We start from the raw sequence: 15,292 nt of genomic DNA, 5'->3' as shown, positions 1-15,292 counted from the left end.
TACAGAATAAAACTATCTGGAAATGTTTATAGCATAGGTTGAAATAATTAAATGTTACATTAACTTTTCTCAAGTCACAAAGTTATACAAGAATTAGGGTTTTTGAATCTCTTACACCCAACCATCTAAAGATATAGAATTCCTTGCAAACCGTTTCTTATTCAGTATTTTCCAACACTTTTAACATCTAAAGTTATCTATGGGCAGGGCTCAATTTTATAAAGCATGTTAGGACAAAATTATGCTAAGCAATATTTTCTGCTTCTTTCCACCAAGTCACTTCACCATTGGTCAAAACATGTAAACAGTGAAAACATGTTTGAAATAGATGTTAATGCATTGGAAGATCTGGGGCTTCAGGCTAATGTGTGTATTTTTCACTAATAAGTTTCCTTATATATTTGGTTTGCGGTAACACCATGTGTTATCTACTTTCCCCTTTGGAAGTGCCCTTTTCAATATAAAAATTAGCCTGCCCTCTCATCCTCAAAGAAGAAATTCCAGGCCTGCCTGATTTAAGACCTGTAGGAAGTCAGCCATTTATTACTAATTTGTATTTATTATTCATTTATTTCTTGTTAATTTTCGTGGGGGGGGGGTTATCTCATTGTTAAAATCACTGGTACAACCATGAAATAGTTACGTAATACAGAATTTGAAAAATAAAAATAAAAAGGTAGAAAGTTGAAGTAGTGACAAGGGAAACCATTCAGTTTTGTGACCTCCTCCTATACTCTTTTTTTTCCCCACTATCTTCTAGCATTCACTGACCTTGCAGAATGAGTTACTCAATTAATTACCCATGCGTACAGACAAAATAATCACTTAATTATTATTAAGTAATTGATTGGAAACTAAAAAAAAGATCATGCTGAAGTATAACTTAAGGAGGCTGTGTTTTGGGACTTGAAACCGCATTACTTGACCCTTATTTGAAATAAGTCTGAATTTGGAGCACATTACCTCCATGGTCTACTGCCCAAACTTTCCAAAAGTTCACCTGATTAAACATATCTCCATGGTGATACTGCCTTGATTATAAAATTTAAAAGAGCAATTAAAAAAATGAAGGGAAAAAAAAACAAACTCAAACGCCGTTTGCCAGGAATTTTATATTTATCTAATATCTACTTAACACGAGCACAGGACGAAGAGGACAAAGTGGAAATCAAATCAAAATTCATTACATATCAAGCAATGGATCAAATCAGTGAAAATTTAAGATAATTTTTTGTTTTCTGAATTTTTCCCAATGAAAAGTAAAAAACATTCTACCAGGGTTCTGCCCGCAGTGGTCAGTGCCAGAAAACCCATACCAGCACTCGGGATTCCCAACCACCACTGGAATAATTTCCTCTGTTTCCGACCACCACCGTTTCCCAAATTAATTTTAAAACTACACTTGTGATTTCCGTTCAATTTCAACACAATGTAAAATTGGGTATTGGCCAGTAAAAATGGTATCTGAAACCACTCATTTTGAGTGAGCACCCCTTTGATTTGAGTCTATAAGATCCACCATGTAAACTGCTCCATCTCACAATGGTGTCCACCACTGAAGAAATTCTGGGCAGAACCCTGTAATCTACCTACTACTATCATCTTGTTATAATCTTTTAAAAGGCTTCACCAAAGATTGCTAGTTAAAAGTGAACCATCTACAAATCAAGCTTAAAGTTCATCTCTGAATGAGTATCTATTGGTGCTTGGCTTGAGTTTGACGAACGTACTCTCTGGGGGATCTGTGGAGTCGTCCTTCCCGGCTGTCTTGCTTCCCACCGTCCCTTGAACTATCTGTTTATTTGGATCTTGTTTATCTGGACCGTGGTGAAATTCTCTGTGAAGTTTCCCCGAGTGAAGATCTTGAATGAGTTGTTTAAGTTTTCCGGATACACTGGATTTACAAACAAAAGAGTTGGTGTTATTAAATTGTGTCACAATTAAGTTTTCTCCTCAGGAATACAGTTACATTTTAGTGATTCAAAATAACACACTGCCAAGTGTTGATGCGTTTCTATGTTGAAACCAATAAGTAGCTCGACGCTTTGGCCGGGTCTATCTAAACTGAGCATCTAAGATGCATAGCCAAACCGACCACATATGAAACTAGGCATACATAAATGGATATTTCCCTGCAGAAATTGGGAAACCACAGGCAAATAACAAATCTGAGACCTGCAAAACCTAAACGGAAATCAACAATTTCTGACAAAACCTAAAGAAGAAACGAATTTCAGGAGAAAAAGGTGACTTACTCCAATTCTTGGACATTGGGAAACAGGTACATATGTCTGAAGCTGTCGATGGCAATCAGTGGCAAGTCCTTTGCCGTCTTTCCTAGATGATGTAGGGGATGGGAGAACTTGGTACCATCGGCTGTCAGGAAATTGACACTACCTGATGACAAGAGACAAAGGTAGAGTTGGGTTTAACAAAGTTACTTCCCTTCAATCAATACACCCCCTTGGATAAAGCGAAATGCTACATGGATGCTGAGATCACGCGCACAGTTTCACACTCAAAGAACAGCTGTCGTAAACTGATTTGCCTCCTTTGGCCTCAGTAAGGGTGCTTTTTTAACCTCAGTTTAGGGTCACTTTTCGAGAGTGTGACAGGCCTGTATGCTTCGTATGCAAAGGAAACCAAGGCATTTTCTCCTTAGCAAAGGGCACCCTATGATGAGGAAATTGTAAATTTCTACTAGAGCATTTCAAGGGCACAGAGGAATTGACCTGGGGGCATGGAGATTGCCTCCGAGAAGTATCAGGCCTGGTGTAACATCATATATGTACAAGGGGTATATTGACAACCCTTATCTTGGCTTACATTTCCAATGCGTCGACCAACCATTTGAGACCGTTCAACTGCTTAAGTTGTCTAAAGTGGCACAAATGTGCACGGAACTGTCTGTAAGCGTGTACAGTACAGTGAATTCACATCCCCGATGCAAATTTAACATTGTTAAATCGCTGCAGTAGCCGCTGCTAAAACATAGGATTCAAACTGCCTCAAGTCCAGGCAATCTCAGTGGTCTAGTTGGCATAACACTGCTCTAGAATTGCAAAGGTTGTATTTTCGAATCCCATCTGAGTAATATGCCTGTGATTTTTTTTCACAGAACTCAAGAAAGTACAGTGCTACCACAAATTTGTGTAAGGGTAAAAACCAAAATTAATAATCTGAATATTGAAAGACAAAACCAGCACAGAGTGATTGATGAGTTGTGCAGTGCAATATATTAATGATTTGAATAACTGCCTTGTTAGATAAATAAATAAAAACATTACAGGGAAGGCTTTTCAACACCAGCATTACCATTACTTAAAATGCCTTCTTGGAAATACCTGATAAACCAACAAAAATAACATGCTCTACTTTCAAAAACAGCAGTCCTGGGTTTTAATGAAAGTCAAGGTGAGTAAGTTACAGAAGAATTGAAATTGTCAATTACAAACTTAGCAGACTTGTACTCTTATTTGCTAACACTATGCTTCCCTTTGAATCATGCTTTTAACACCTTCAAGTGTTTTTCCAAAACCAACAAAATTCCTGTGACAAAAGTGCTGAAGAAACTCCTCAGTGACCCAAAACGATTGAATGAAAAAGCTACCCAAAGGTATTTCAATCCTAAGAATGAAAAACATACATGCACCAGTTCAAAACACCAAACTTTTTTTTTAATTTTGTTTTAAAATAAGGGTTTCGGCAAGAATTTGAAAATATGCAAAATCAAATTTTGCTGTAAATTGAAGAACCGGATGCTTCTAAAAATACTTTCTCAGAAAAATATTCCTTAAATTGTCAAAATCAAAGAAAAAGACACCTTGGTAGCCCTATGGCTCTAGGCAAAAACAACGTCAGAAGTCAACATTAAAATTAACAAGAAGTACACCCTAAACGAATCTGAAGAAGAAAATCCCCACAGAAAAAAAAACTGACGGAAGTTTCATTCATAAAGAGTTTACGTACCATTGATGGCTATCATTGAAATATGAAAATCCAAAGATAATAATGTCAGATACATAAACAGCAGTTACAAACACACATCACTGAACATCAAATTATACCAATACCATTTTCAAACTAAGTCTTATACAATCCTAAGATTTCTAAAATCATCATGTTGTCTCTGGTACTACTGTGAACAAGATCATACTCCAAGCAGAAATGGGATACCAGTCAAAATACAATTTAATGTACACTGCTCATAGCAGGTTCCCGTTCTATTTCTGCTTAGCAAAGAACATTTACTAAACAGTTTCTTGTAAACTAGTTTCCATTTATCCATTTCATGTAAATTAGTCTCTGTTCATCAGTTTTATGTTAATTACAGAAATCACACAAAAGGTGTATCAGACTGGATCATAGGAATCGAGCCCGAAGAATGTTGAGTGTGAAATTGTGCGATTTCATTGTGAGACCACTTTTATTGATGTGCGTATGCCATTTTTGAGGGTCATGAACATTGACCAATGAGTACACGTACAAACGGTCTATGAACAGTCACGTGATGACCATTTTGCCATACAAGCGAGTCACATGATGCAATAAGCCGCCTCCACAGAAGACACACAGGGCGGTCAAGCTCAATGTTCTCATAAACTGGATCAACTGTGGTTTAAACCTTTTCATTTACAAAGAATATTTGAAGTTGTGATCCATACCTTTATCGCCGACAAGTTCCCTACTGATGATGTTGTTAAATCTCTTGACGATATCCACATCATCTGGTTTATGGAACAGGATCAGGAACGGTAATCCCTCCTCAGTCAATTCCTACCAAAGAAAGTCGAACAAAAGAAAGTACTTGATCAGTCAGCATATTGCGCCACAGCAATTTGTAAACTATTACATGGTGTAATGCAAATGAACTGGTCTCATACTTCAAAAACGGAGCTCCACAATACCTTGCAGGAAATACTGGATGTGGGAGCGCCTTGAGCATCACTGAGTGACACTATGAGCGCTATAGAAAAAAACATAGTTGTAATTATTCTTACTCATTTTATTTCAAGTTCTACAATGTGCTAGAAGACCTAAGTAAAAGGACAGATTGAGTTGAACTGGCTATTTCAGGCCGTTTTTAAAACCACGGCCACGAACTTGTCGGTTTTAAACGAGCGCGTCAGGGTGGGATCCGTTGAGCTGATATTGAGTTACAACTTCCTTGAAAACACAATGTTCAATTTGGAGACAAGGTTGTAACTCCTTTAATAAACTCCCACATGAAAACACAGAACCAGTAGCCTAAGATATAACTTAGTTGTATGAAGCACAATATTTTTGTAATAAAAATACACAACATCTTGACCAAACTGAGTTTCAACGTTGCTGCACTTCTTCTTCCTTCGTCCATTAGGGCGTCAGCCGTCCGGTGGTGATCCGAGAAGTGAATTCCTTCCACGCGTCCCTGTCCAGTGCGGTCTCCCTCAGGCCATACAGACTCCCCCCATTAAGTGCACGAATGTTATCTGTCTCGCCTTTGGCCTTCCTCCTTTGCTGCACTTACACAACAATAATTAATGACTTACACATAGTTATTGTACGTACCTCTCCATTTTCAAAGGTTATTTCTCGTACTAGGGGAATGCATTTATCGCTAGCCCAGGTGTGAAGAAGGTTAAAGTTCAGCATGGAGCCTAGATATAGCATGTCTTGATCTTTAGTCTAAACAGTAAACAAAAACAACAATAAGAAGAATCATTACAATCATCAATGTAAAATGGAACTTCTTTAAAAAAAAAATATATATAGATCAACATTGTTGACTCAACATCGTTTAATTCACTATGAACACATGAATGTACGTATGAATTGACTGTAAATCTCTGTGTGAAATGAATGGAGGTCAAAGGTACATTCGTAAGGATCCAAACATCAGGTCAAGCTGGTATCTTGCATTATTCACAAGCCTCAAAGTGTGACGTCATAGTTCAGGCTAGCTTAAAGACAGCTCTTAGTATTAAAGTGTAACCATTACTTACCCTCGGAGGCCTGAACATTATGTTATCTCCTGAAACTGTGTCCGATTTGAAGTTATCGCTGTAAAAATGAGACAAAAAGCACAAAATATTATCTGACACTCCTTCATATTTCAGTAAACATGTAATTACTCAAAAAAACTTATTTGGTAATAAGCAATTGAGAGGTGTTGATAGTATAAAACATTGTGAAAAACGACTCCCTCTGAAGTAGTTTTTGAGAAAAAAGGGTATTTCTCAATTAAATACTACACAACCTCAGGCCTGCAGCCCTTTTTAGGCATCTGAAAGCACACAACTTTGTGCAACAATGGTGTTTTTCATTCATTGTACTCCAATGAGCAACTTCAATGACCAATTGAGTCCAAATTTTCACAGATTTGTTAAATGAAAATACTGGTCTTTGACAACAACCAAAGATGAAGAGAGCCTTTTATTTGGGCATCTGAAAGCACACAACTTTGTGCAACAAGGGTGTTTTTTCATTCATTGTACTCTTGCAACTTCGATGACCAATTGAGTCCAAATTTTCACAGATTTGTGAAGTAAAAATACTGGTCTTTGACAACAACCAAAGATGCCCAGTGCCTTTAAAGGCAGTGGACACTGTTGGTAATTACTCAAAACAATTATCGCCATAAAACCTTTCTTGGTGACGAGTAATGGGGAGAGGTTAATGGTATAAAACATTGTGAGAAACGGCTCCCTCTGAAGTGCCATAGTTTTCGTGAAAGAAGTAATTTTCCACGAATTTGATTTCGAGACCTCAAGTTCTAAACTTGAGGTCTCGAAATCAACCATCTAACCCTTTAGTCCCTGCACCGCCCGAGTTTGCTGAAATCCAATTTCTCAAGATTCTTGCACTAAATTACTGGAATCGTAGTTCAAATTTTAAAAGATAGCCATGGCTTAATGTGTATGCACAATTTTTTACCCTTTCGGTAATATTTGTATAAAAGTACAAGTTCTCATGGGAACAATAAATGCCTCTCGGTAAACGGCTACGGTAATTATGATGGCGAATATTTATGTGCACGGATAAAATGAACACAATAGCTTTTCAAGGCTTTTGTCTGGCTCAATGCTCATACTGATTAAATGCAAAGGCAATATCATCATAAATGATGAACAGTTTCCTGGTTACTAATGAGGGTTTTTATTTTCGTAAGAGCTAAATTATTTCATCATCATTAGCTTCGACAAGTCAACTGTGAAGGGAGAATTAGTATAACAACTAGATATATTAACAAATGCGTAGACCTACTAATGACTATCGAGTTTTCTTTTGATGTTCCTTTTTTTCTACAAACACAAGCTAGCGAGGTTTCCTCGTACCGCATACAGTGTATCGCTATATGCGGCTGGGCGGTACAGTGGCTAAATGGCTAAACGCACACAACTCCGTGTTGCAAGGGTTATTTTTGTTTCATTATTATCTCGCAATTTCGATGACCGATTGAGATCACAGGTTAGTTATTTTAAGCATATGTTGAGATACACCAACTGTGAAGACCAGTCTTTGACAATTACCAATAGTGTCCACTGCCTTTAACACGTTAATTAATGGCAGTAACTTACCCCACTCCTACATAAAAGCTACAATCATCTCGTAATGAGCTCGCAGTTCGTCTAAGGATTGCATACTCGTTGGTATTGGGAGATTTAAAGTAGGCGATGATGTTTCGCTTTGACTCCTGGAAATATAAGATTTGTAAATTGATTTGTTAATGAATGGATGGTTACAAGTACATTTATAAACTCGGTTCTTGGAAGTAGACATCACTCATTTCAACTACATTGTACTTTTAATCTACTCTTACTCCTGTTTAAGTCAGGCGGACTTAACATAACATTTATATTGGCTCATTCCCTTTTTTGCTATCATTGTTTTTGTCATATGTTCAGTTTTTAATTGCTAGGGTTTCTCTTTTTTAGCTGGTTTATTCCATAGTGGGGTTTCAATGTATAAGAGGGTTCCCCCAACACCCTGTGCATTTTTTAAAGTGTCTTTTAGTGGTTTATCTAATATTTATTTTTACTTATTGTCGTCTTCTTATATAATGTTCCTTTGTACCCCGCGGTGGTGCAATTTTTGTTTTTTTATCTATGCTTTTTTTTATCAATATTGTTATCTTGTAATGCCACATTATTCAGCTTCGTGCTGCCAGTTGGTTTTTTAATAAAAATGAATGAATGAATGAATGAATGAATAACAAGATCAACGTCTGAAACCAAGGCACTCCAGAGTCGTTCCGACAGACTACAACAGTTGAACTTTCGACTTCTAACTCGTCCAGTCGTTCCTAAGTGTCTCAGATGTCGAACTTTTTGTGTACTTAATTCCAGAATTTGGTTCGATGGGACTCTGGGGCGCCTGTCTGAAACGGGTGTTACATTTCTTTGTGTGACAAAGGAGACAGCGACGTATGAAAGCGCCACCTTGTGGAGCATTTGGGACATTTATCACCAGTCATATTTTTGATTGTATAATATTATCCTTTATTGCTTGAGGTTTCAATAGCCTGTCAGCTTTGTCACTGATCGATATCTTAAGATTTCCTCTCAATTTTGTCGTTTGATATAAATCTGTAAGTTAAATATGAACAACCGGTGCAGGCCAGATTGCTCAGTATTTCCTTGTTTTAGAATAGAATAGCGACCTTAAAATAAAAACGGTTAGATATAATACACTTGCTTCAAAATTGCTTTAAAGTTTCTTCAAAACTACAACACAAAGGATTTAGCTGTACACATTTTAAAACTTTGATAAAAAAATTTAAAAAATAAAAAAAAAAACAGGGCAAAAAACAATAGCAACATGAAGACACATACAAAACAAAAGAAAAGCTACTGGTATAAAAGTCTGAAAGCACAATGGGCATGGAATTGACAACTAAATGTAGCAATTGTAATAATGAGAAAATGGTTCAATGAAATCTCTCAATATACTGGTAGCAACAAGAAAAAAAAGTACAAAACAGCAGCGTCAAGTTTTTACTGGTCCTCAGTTGTTATAACACTGCGTCATGGAAGAACCTACAAAATATTGTGAAATAACAAAGAAATTAAATGTGCTCACATCAATTTTTTTTAGGTCATCCTGCGTCTGCATGCGGACAATGGGATCTGCCATTTGTTCCTTGAGGTATTTCACGAAGGCGTCCTTGGAACGTTGTGCACGATATTCTCGTTTGGCAAGCTGTCCATTACGGAACATCTTTAGTGTTGGGTACTTTGTTATATGATACTTCTTAGCTAGAGCATCTGCGTAAACCAAACAAATCTACAATGGTAAATATTTTATCTAGTACAACTACATTCAAGAAATACAAAAAAAGTCTACTTGGGAATGGAACTTCTTATCTAGAATTCAAGAAATACAACACATCCATGGTACTTTTAACAAAAAAGTTCCGTTACTAAGTAACTAAAATACCAAATAGTAAACTTGCAGGTACAACGTTGTCTAAGATCTCTTTGAGGGAGTGTTGGCTCTGAAAAAGAGCCGGCGAGGTTTTGACGTTTCAAACAGTATACTCTGCTCATCTTCAGGAGAACGCTGGACTATTGGTGGTGGTTGAGCTTGAGTAACGCTAGAGGGATGCCAATAAGGTGGATAGGTTCCTGTTTGGTATTACGGTACTTCTTAGCTAGTGCATCTGGGTAAACCAAACAACTAGTCTACTTGGTAATATGGTGCTTATGTAGCTAGTGCGTTGCTTGAGCAGACGTCTTTCCACTATACCACCGTGGCCCAGTGGCTAGAGACAGTTAAAATCCCACCCAAGTGATTGGCTCGTGGATTTTGTTAAGGGGGGAAAACAAATTATGTTATCCCTCATGCAAAACAAACATCTTTTAAATCCCTCAAGTGATTTATAAGGGTCCTTTCTCACTCCAACAAAATCCAACAGCATGGTTAACTCAAACTGTTGGGCTCTGCTTCTGGTGGTCATCTATAAGACAGACTTGGGTAGGTCAGTGATCCTTACCTTCTCGTTGGCAATCAAGGGCAGCCACGACTACCTGCCCTGGCTCCCTAAACTCCTCTTTCACTGCCTTAGCCGTCTCTTCAATCACAGGTTTCAGCATCTGACTAAAGCGACACCTGCAGAACAACAAACAGAATCAAGTGTAAGCGGCCATTCAGAAAAGTAATAGTCACAACTTGTAGGTGGGTGGTTCAAAAGAACGAACTGAAAATTGAAATTAAGTTTACATTCTGAAACAAATATAGATATTTTAAAACATAAAAAGAAGAAAAAATACCCAGCCAACCAAAGATTATTAAAAAATAGTTACCTTTGATCTAACCTCAATTGAGGCATAACTTTGTTTCTTAGTAGGCCTATTTGGAGCCTAATTTGGGCTGGGTGGTTGGGTCAAAACAATTTCAATATTGTAAAAAAGCTTTTTTTTGCCAATTTGTCAACTAAAAGCCACAACTCTTTTTATAGAAATCCTGGTTATTACCCCCAAAATGTGTACATCAATGTTTGTGGCACAATACAATTGTTGTGCACTGTATCTAAATGTTTTCCGTTTTCCTTCCTTTGTGTACAAATTTTAATCACTTCAGTTAACTAATATGTAAGCATTGCACTGTACGACTGACCAAACACATCTCTGTCTGTCAGAGCTAGTGTCACAGATGTTATTAAGTTGCTTTGTTTGACATAAACAATACAATGTAATTGACACGCCTAACACAATACTCTCGATCACAGTACATGTAGTAGGTCTAAGGAAACTTTCATGCATGGTAGAACGACCTCCATGCCACATGTATCCACCAGTACCTCATCAAAGCAATTAGCACTCATACGATATTAAAGAATATGACCACAGTGTCTGATTACCACTCAATAATTTAATTAAAAATACCTTGAAACATAATAATTTTCCAGTCTTACACTACGTGTACTTGTTAATATGATAGTTTACTACTAGTTTTTTTTATTTTTTTTTTTTATAATCATTACTACTGTTAAAATTGATTTATTTTAGTTTGATCATCTTACTTCTTTCTATTTAAAGTTTGGTTTTTAATTCGGTTGTTAAAAACCCCTTGCTGGTCTAGCGAGTTCTCGTGTTAATATTGTTGGTTTTGACTTTTTCTGCTAGCTGTATTTTTATTTATTATTTATTATTATAGCAAAATTTTCGTTTTTCATAGTATGTTGTTTTACTTTTCAAGTCTCATGTGATTTTGTGTTTGTTCAATTCACACCTTGTGTTACTCATTTGTTTATTTATTCATTTGTTTGGCTGTGATTGGAAAGCAACCAGTTACAGACTGTTTGTTTTAAACAATATTTTATTATCGAGCACTGTCTAAGCTGTGACTTTTTTGCTTTCTTTGACAAGTGTTTTGTACTGTTCATTAAGTGCAAATCATACAAGTTTTTAATATTTAAATGCTATTTTCATCATACATGTACATACTAAATTTAATAAATGAAGTTAACTTTAATCAGTACATATAGGGATTGCCCTCGACTGTTTCTGTGACTAGCCATCAGGGAAAGTTTATTTTACCAGTCCAGTTCATGAATATTTAATAGGTCTGGGTACTTTTTGTAGGACACAAAACACATTGTCCACAGATTTACATTAAACTAACACAGTTTGAAAATTATGATGGTGGAAAGCTTCCCTTAAAAATATTAGTTTTTTAAAAATAAGTAAAGCGAGTCAAGAAAACAATTTTTATCTCTAATGACGAAAATTATTTTAGCTTTTAAAAGGTATTTAATGGAAATTTTTTACTCATTTCTCAAAAACTACAGCACCTCAGCTAGTAATATTTCAAGCTTTGTAGCAATAAAAATTACTAAAATGTTCCCCTTCTAAACAAATTTTGATATTTCCATTACAATTTGTATTCCCTGCATAATTTTGAAATTGACCAAGGGAAATTTGGTGCTGCCATTTTTTTGATTAACAAACTTCACTGAAATATTATTTCAAAATGTACAAGATTGTCGTTTCCTAAATATGGGAGTGTTTTTTTTGCTTATTCTTATAATAATAATAATTGTAAAAATTTATAAAGTGCCATCCATCGAGAGCTATGCTCCATGGCACTTATACAGAGAAACATTTAAAATATAGATTTAAAAAATATATAGGGCCTATATAAAAATAAGGTTTATATCAGCAAAAAATTCAGGAGTATACAAATCTTTAAATGCAAACAAATGTAAAGGGATTGTAAAAACAGACCAGCTGTGACCACAATAAAATTGTAAAAAGAGACATACACCAAAACTCTGGGGGAAAAAATTAACTAATTAAAGAATAGAAAATATGTGCCAAAAGAGACCTAAAGTGATAATAAAAACCACAACAACTACAAAAACACAATACAATCATAACACACCTTTCGGATGAAATAAGTTTTTTAGCCCGGATGTAGAAACATTAATCTCGGTGGTCTATGTTTTTTTAATGTTTTTTTTTTAACCCATCTCATCTGCTATGATGGCAAAGGTTGTGGATTTGAAACCCATCCAAGTTTTATGCCTTCGTGGATTCTTGTTTTCACAGGACTCCCGGAAAATACTGAGTATACAGCAGTGCTTTAGGGTACAATGTAAAACCCCAAAAGATTCTTCATCCCTGATAAGCAAATTTACATAAAACAAGAAGGAGCTAAACTATTTTTGCCTTCTGGCCTAAATAAAGTTACACCGAGTTGAATGGGTGGTGTACAACAAGTTGTATGTAGTTCCTACCTTGTAAATGATAAAAGTATTGTTGCTGATTTGTATGCACCTCTGACAATGCGCATCTACCGTTTCCACCATTTTGGGAGGCAATTTCAATGTGTACATTTTGACTCCCCAACTGGCGGACAGGATATTATTGTTCATGTAAAGTGCACTCCACTTTGTGACTTACCAATTAGCATAAAAGTTGACAAATACTACTTCATTAGATGTTATAATCTTGTCAAAATTTGCACTGTTAAGTTCTGTGATGTGCCCAGTTTGTGAAGAGGTGCGGCATACCATAGACACCTTGAAAAGAAAACAGAAAGAAACACATTTAAAATAAAGCTTTGAAAATGTTTTGTACGCAAAACCTTTGCTTTCCAATTCTGGCTCATTTGTGCTCATTAAGCCCGGTTCATACTTCCTGCGAATGCGAATGCAAAGCGAATTTGACGTAAATTTGACGTCACAACCGTCCTTTCTGAGCGATATTCGCAAGTGAGTTGAGCAAAGTTGAACTGCTGCGAATTATTCGTTGCGAATTTATGACGTCAACATTCGTATCGCATTCGCATTCGCATTCGCAGGAAGTATGAACCGGGCTTTAGGCCTCAGTCTTTTTTTCGACTTATTTACAAATGAAGTACTATGCACAACTTTCTACATATTCCATACGCAACTCGGGCACTTCACAAAACTAGTCTTCACCTCAGCTGACCAAGTGGACTTTGCTGAGTACCCCAGTGTGGAAGGTACTCTAGTTACCTTGTGGGTGATGATTAGAAGAAGTGATGCGTTTGAACCATTACAACATTCATGTTTTTAGGCCTAAAAAGTAATAGCTTTAAAAAACCAATGACTCTGTGTGTGTGGTGGTGGTATGGGTACCGGTAATATCCTACCTTGTCTGGCTGTGTTATGGGCGGAAAAGTTTCCGTATGGCGCCACCACTTTTTCATTCGATATGAAATAATATAGTATCTAATTTACCTCAATGAGATATCCCTTTTTGTAAAAATGCGTGAAAAAGTGGTGGCGCCATACGGAAAGTTATCCTTATGGGCTACTAATGGCTCTCTTTCATTTCAACATCTTTCGATTGGGATGCATCATTAACAAGAGAACCATATAAGTTAACTTATTATATACATGTATAACACTACAGACAGCCCAACATGCATGACAAGTTGGTGATGCTCCCCGCCCTACCAAGCTACTACTCCTAGAACTATATGAGGTTTGTTCTGCGATCATCTATCGGTATCGCGCAGACGATAGCGTAAGCCTTAACAAACCTCAAATAGAGTACCCAGCTTCTACTACTTAAATATACATTATAGTATGATTGCATGTAGTTCTAGAACCGAGTGGGTCACAGGTGTCACTGTCACAGTACGATCGGAACAACCCCCATGAGTACCATGACAAGAGGAAGAAAATCCTCTTGATTTTGGTGCAGCAACCTTTAAAATAGTCATGATGGTCACGACACGGTGCCTCGGGTGCAACAACTTAATAAACTGATGATGTCATTGTCTCTTGACATAATTTTCTTACTTATCCTGCAGCTGTACCCCTGTACATTCCTATGAATGGAGGACTACGCTCACTACTACGGTACTACTACTACCTAGTACTAGTATACTATCGTAGCCCCACTTGTGTGGCCAAGGATAGCTGAATCCTTGGCCACACAAGTGGGGCTATATACTACCGGTACTCCTAGAACTATTACATATTATTATTAAGGTTCGTTCCGCAATCGCGCCTCCAAAAACTGGAGACAATAGTGGAAGGAACCCCAATAATCATGATGTAGCCTACCGGTACTTCTAAAACTAGATCCATCATGTCCATGAGCTTCGTTCGGCTATCGTCTCTATCATTACGGAGACGACCGACAGCCGAACGAACCTCATGAGTCATAGTCATAGTTCTCTACCCCATTAATGATATTCCCGACAAGTGACATGTTGTACTTTGGTTGCAATGCCTAGCTCTACTGTACTAGGCACTACTCTAGTCTCAGGTCCCTGTTGTTAAGGTTTTGCACTGAGGTTTTGAGAGAAATGTTGTCATGGTTGTGAGGTCATCGGTCATGGCGGTTTAGCGGTTTAGAAAATTAACCCAGGCAGGGAGTTGAAAATGTTAAGACAAAATACAATCATAATTCATGAATTAAATTCATATTATTTTTAAATTATTTTGAAATAACTTCTCACCAATATAAGCAGCACGAATGGTATACATTTCAGAAGCATCGACACATGTAATAACCAACCCATATTGCTGTCAGCCGGGGCCATGTTTAGCAATCTGTTACAGGGTTTCGTCGACCGGTAAGTGCAGTGCAGTGCAGTGTGGATGCTTTTTTTAGGCCGGGGGAAAAGGCAGCCTCTAGCAGACGGAAATCATGCACACATCACACACAGTGCACCACACCGACCGTCCGTTAAGAAGATGCAGGGCGCCACTATCGACCGAAATAGATTAGTGTTATGTGTACTTACGAGACGTGAAAACCACCACTGACAACCAGCCACGCAATTGGACTGGTTCCCTGTCTTCATTATCAAACACGTGTATTAAACCCAT

The 15,292-nt window shown here is 37.1% G+C and overlaps 1 protein-coding gene across 1 annotated transcript; it reads right to left on the bottom strand.

Annotated features, from left to right (window-relative positions):
* Positions 1-1,544: 1,544 nt before the first annotated feature.
* LOC117291463 (endoplasmic reticulum resident protein 44-like) lies at positions 1,545-15,084 on the bottom strand. Its single transcript, XM_033773175.1, has 10 exons — positions 14,920-15,084; positions 12,885-13,003; positions 9,974-10,089; positions 9,061-9,245; positions 7,560-7,675; positions 5,985-6,042; positions 5,551-5,667; positions 4,665-4,776; positions 2,256-2,397; positions 1,545-1,894 (listed from the first exon to the last, which is right to left on the bottom strand). Exons 1-10 carry the CDS (start codon positions 15,001-15,003, stop codon positions 1,672-1,674), a joined length of 1,272 nt encoding a protein of 423 aa, XP_033629066.1. The 5' UTR covers positions 15,004-15,084; the 3' UTR covers positions 1,545-1,671.
* Positions 15,085-15,292: the final 208 nt, after the last annotated feature.

This window comes from Asterias rubens, chromosome 6 (assembly GCF_902459465.1).
Source record: "Asterias rubens chromosome 6, eAstRub1.3, whole genome shotgun sequence".
Lineage (NCBI taxonomy): Eukaryota > Metazoa > Echinodermata > Asteroidea > Forcipulatida > Asteriidae > Asterias > Asterias rubens.
This window is presented reverse-complemented; position numbering and strand designations above follow the sequence as displayed.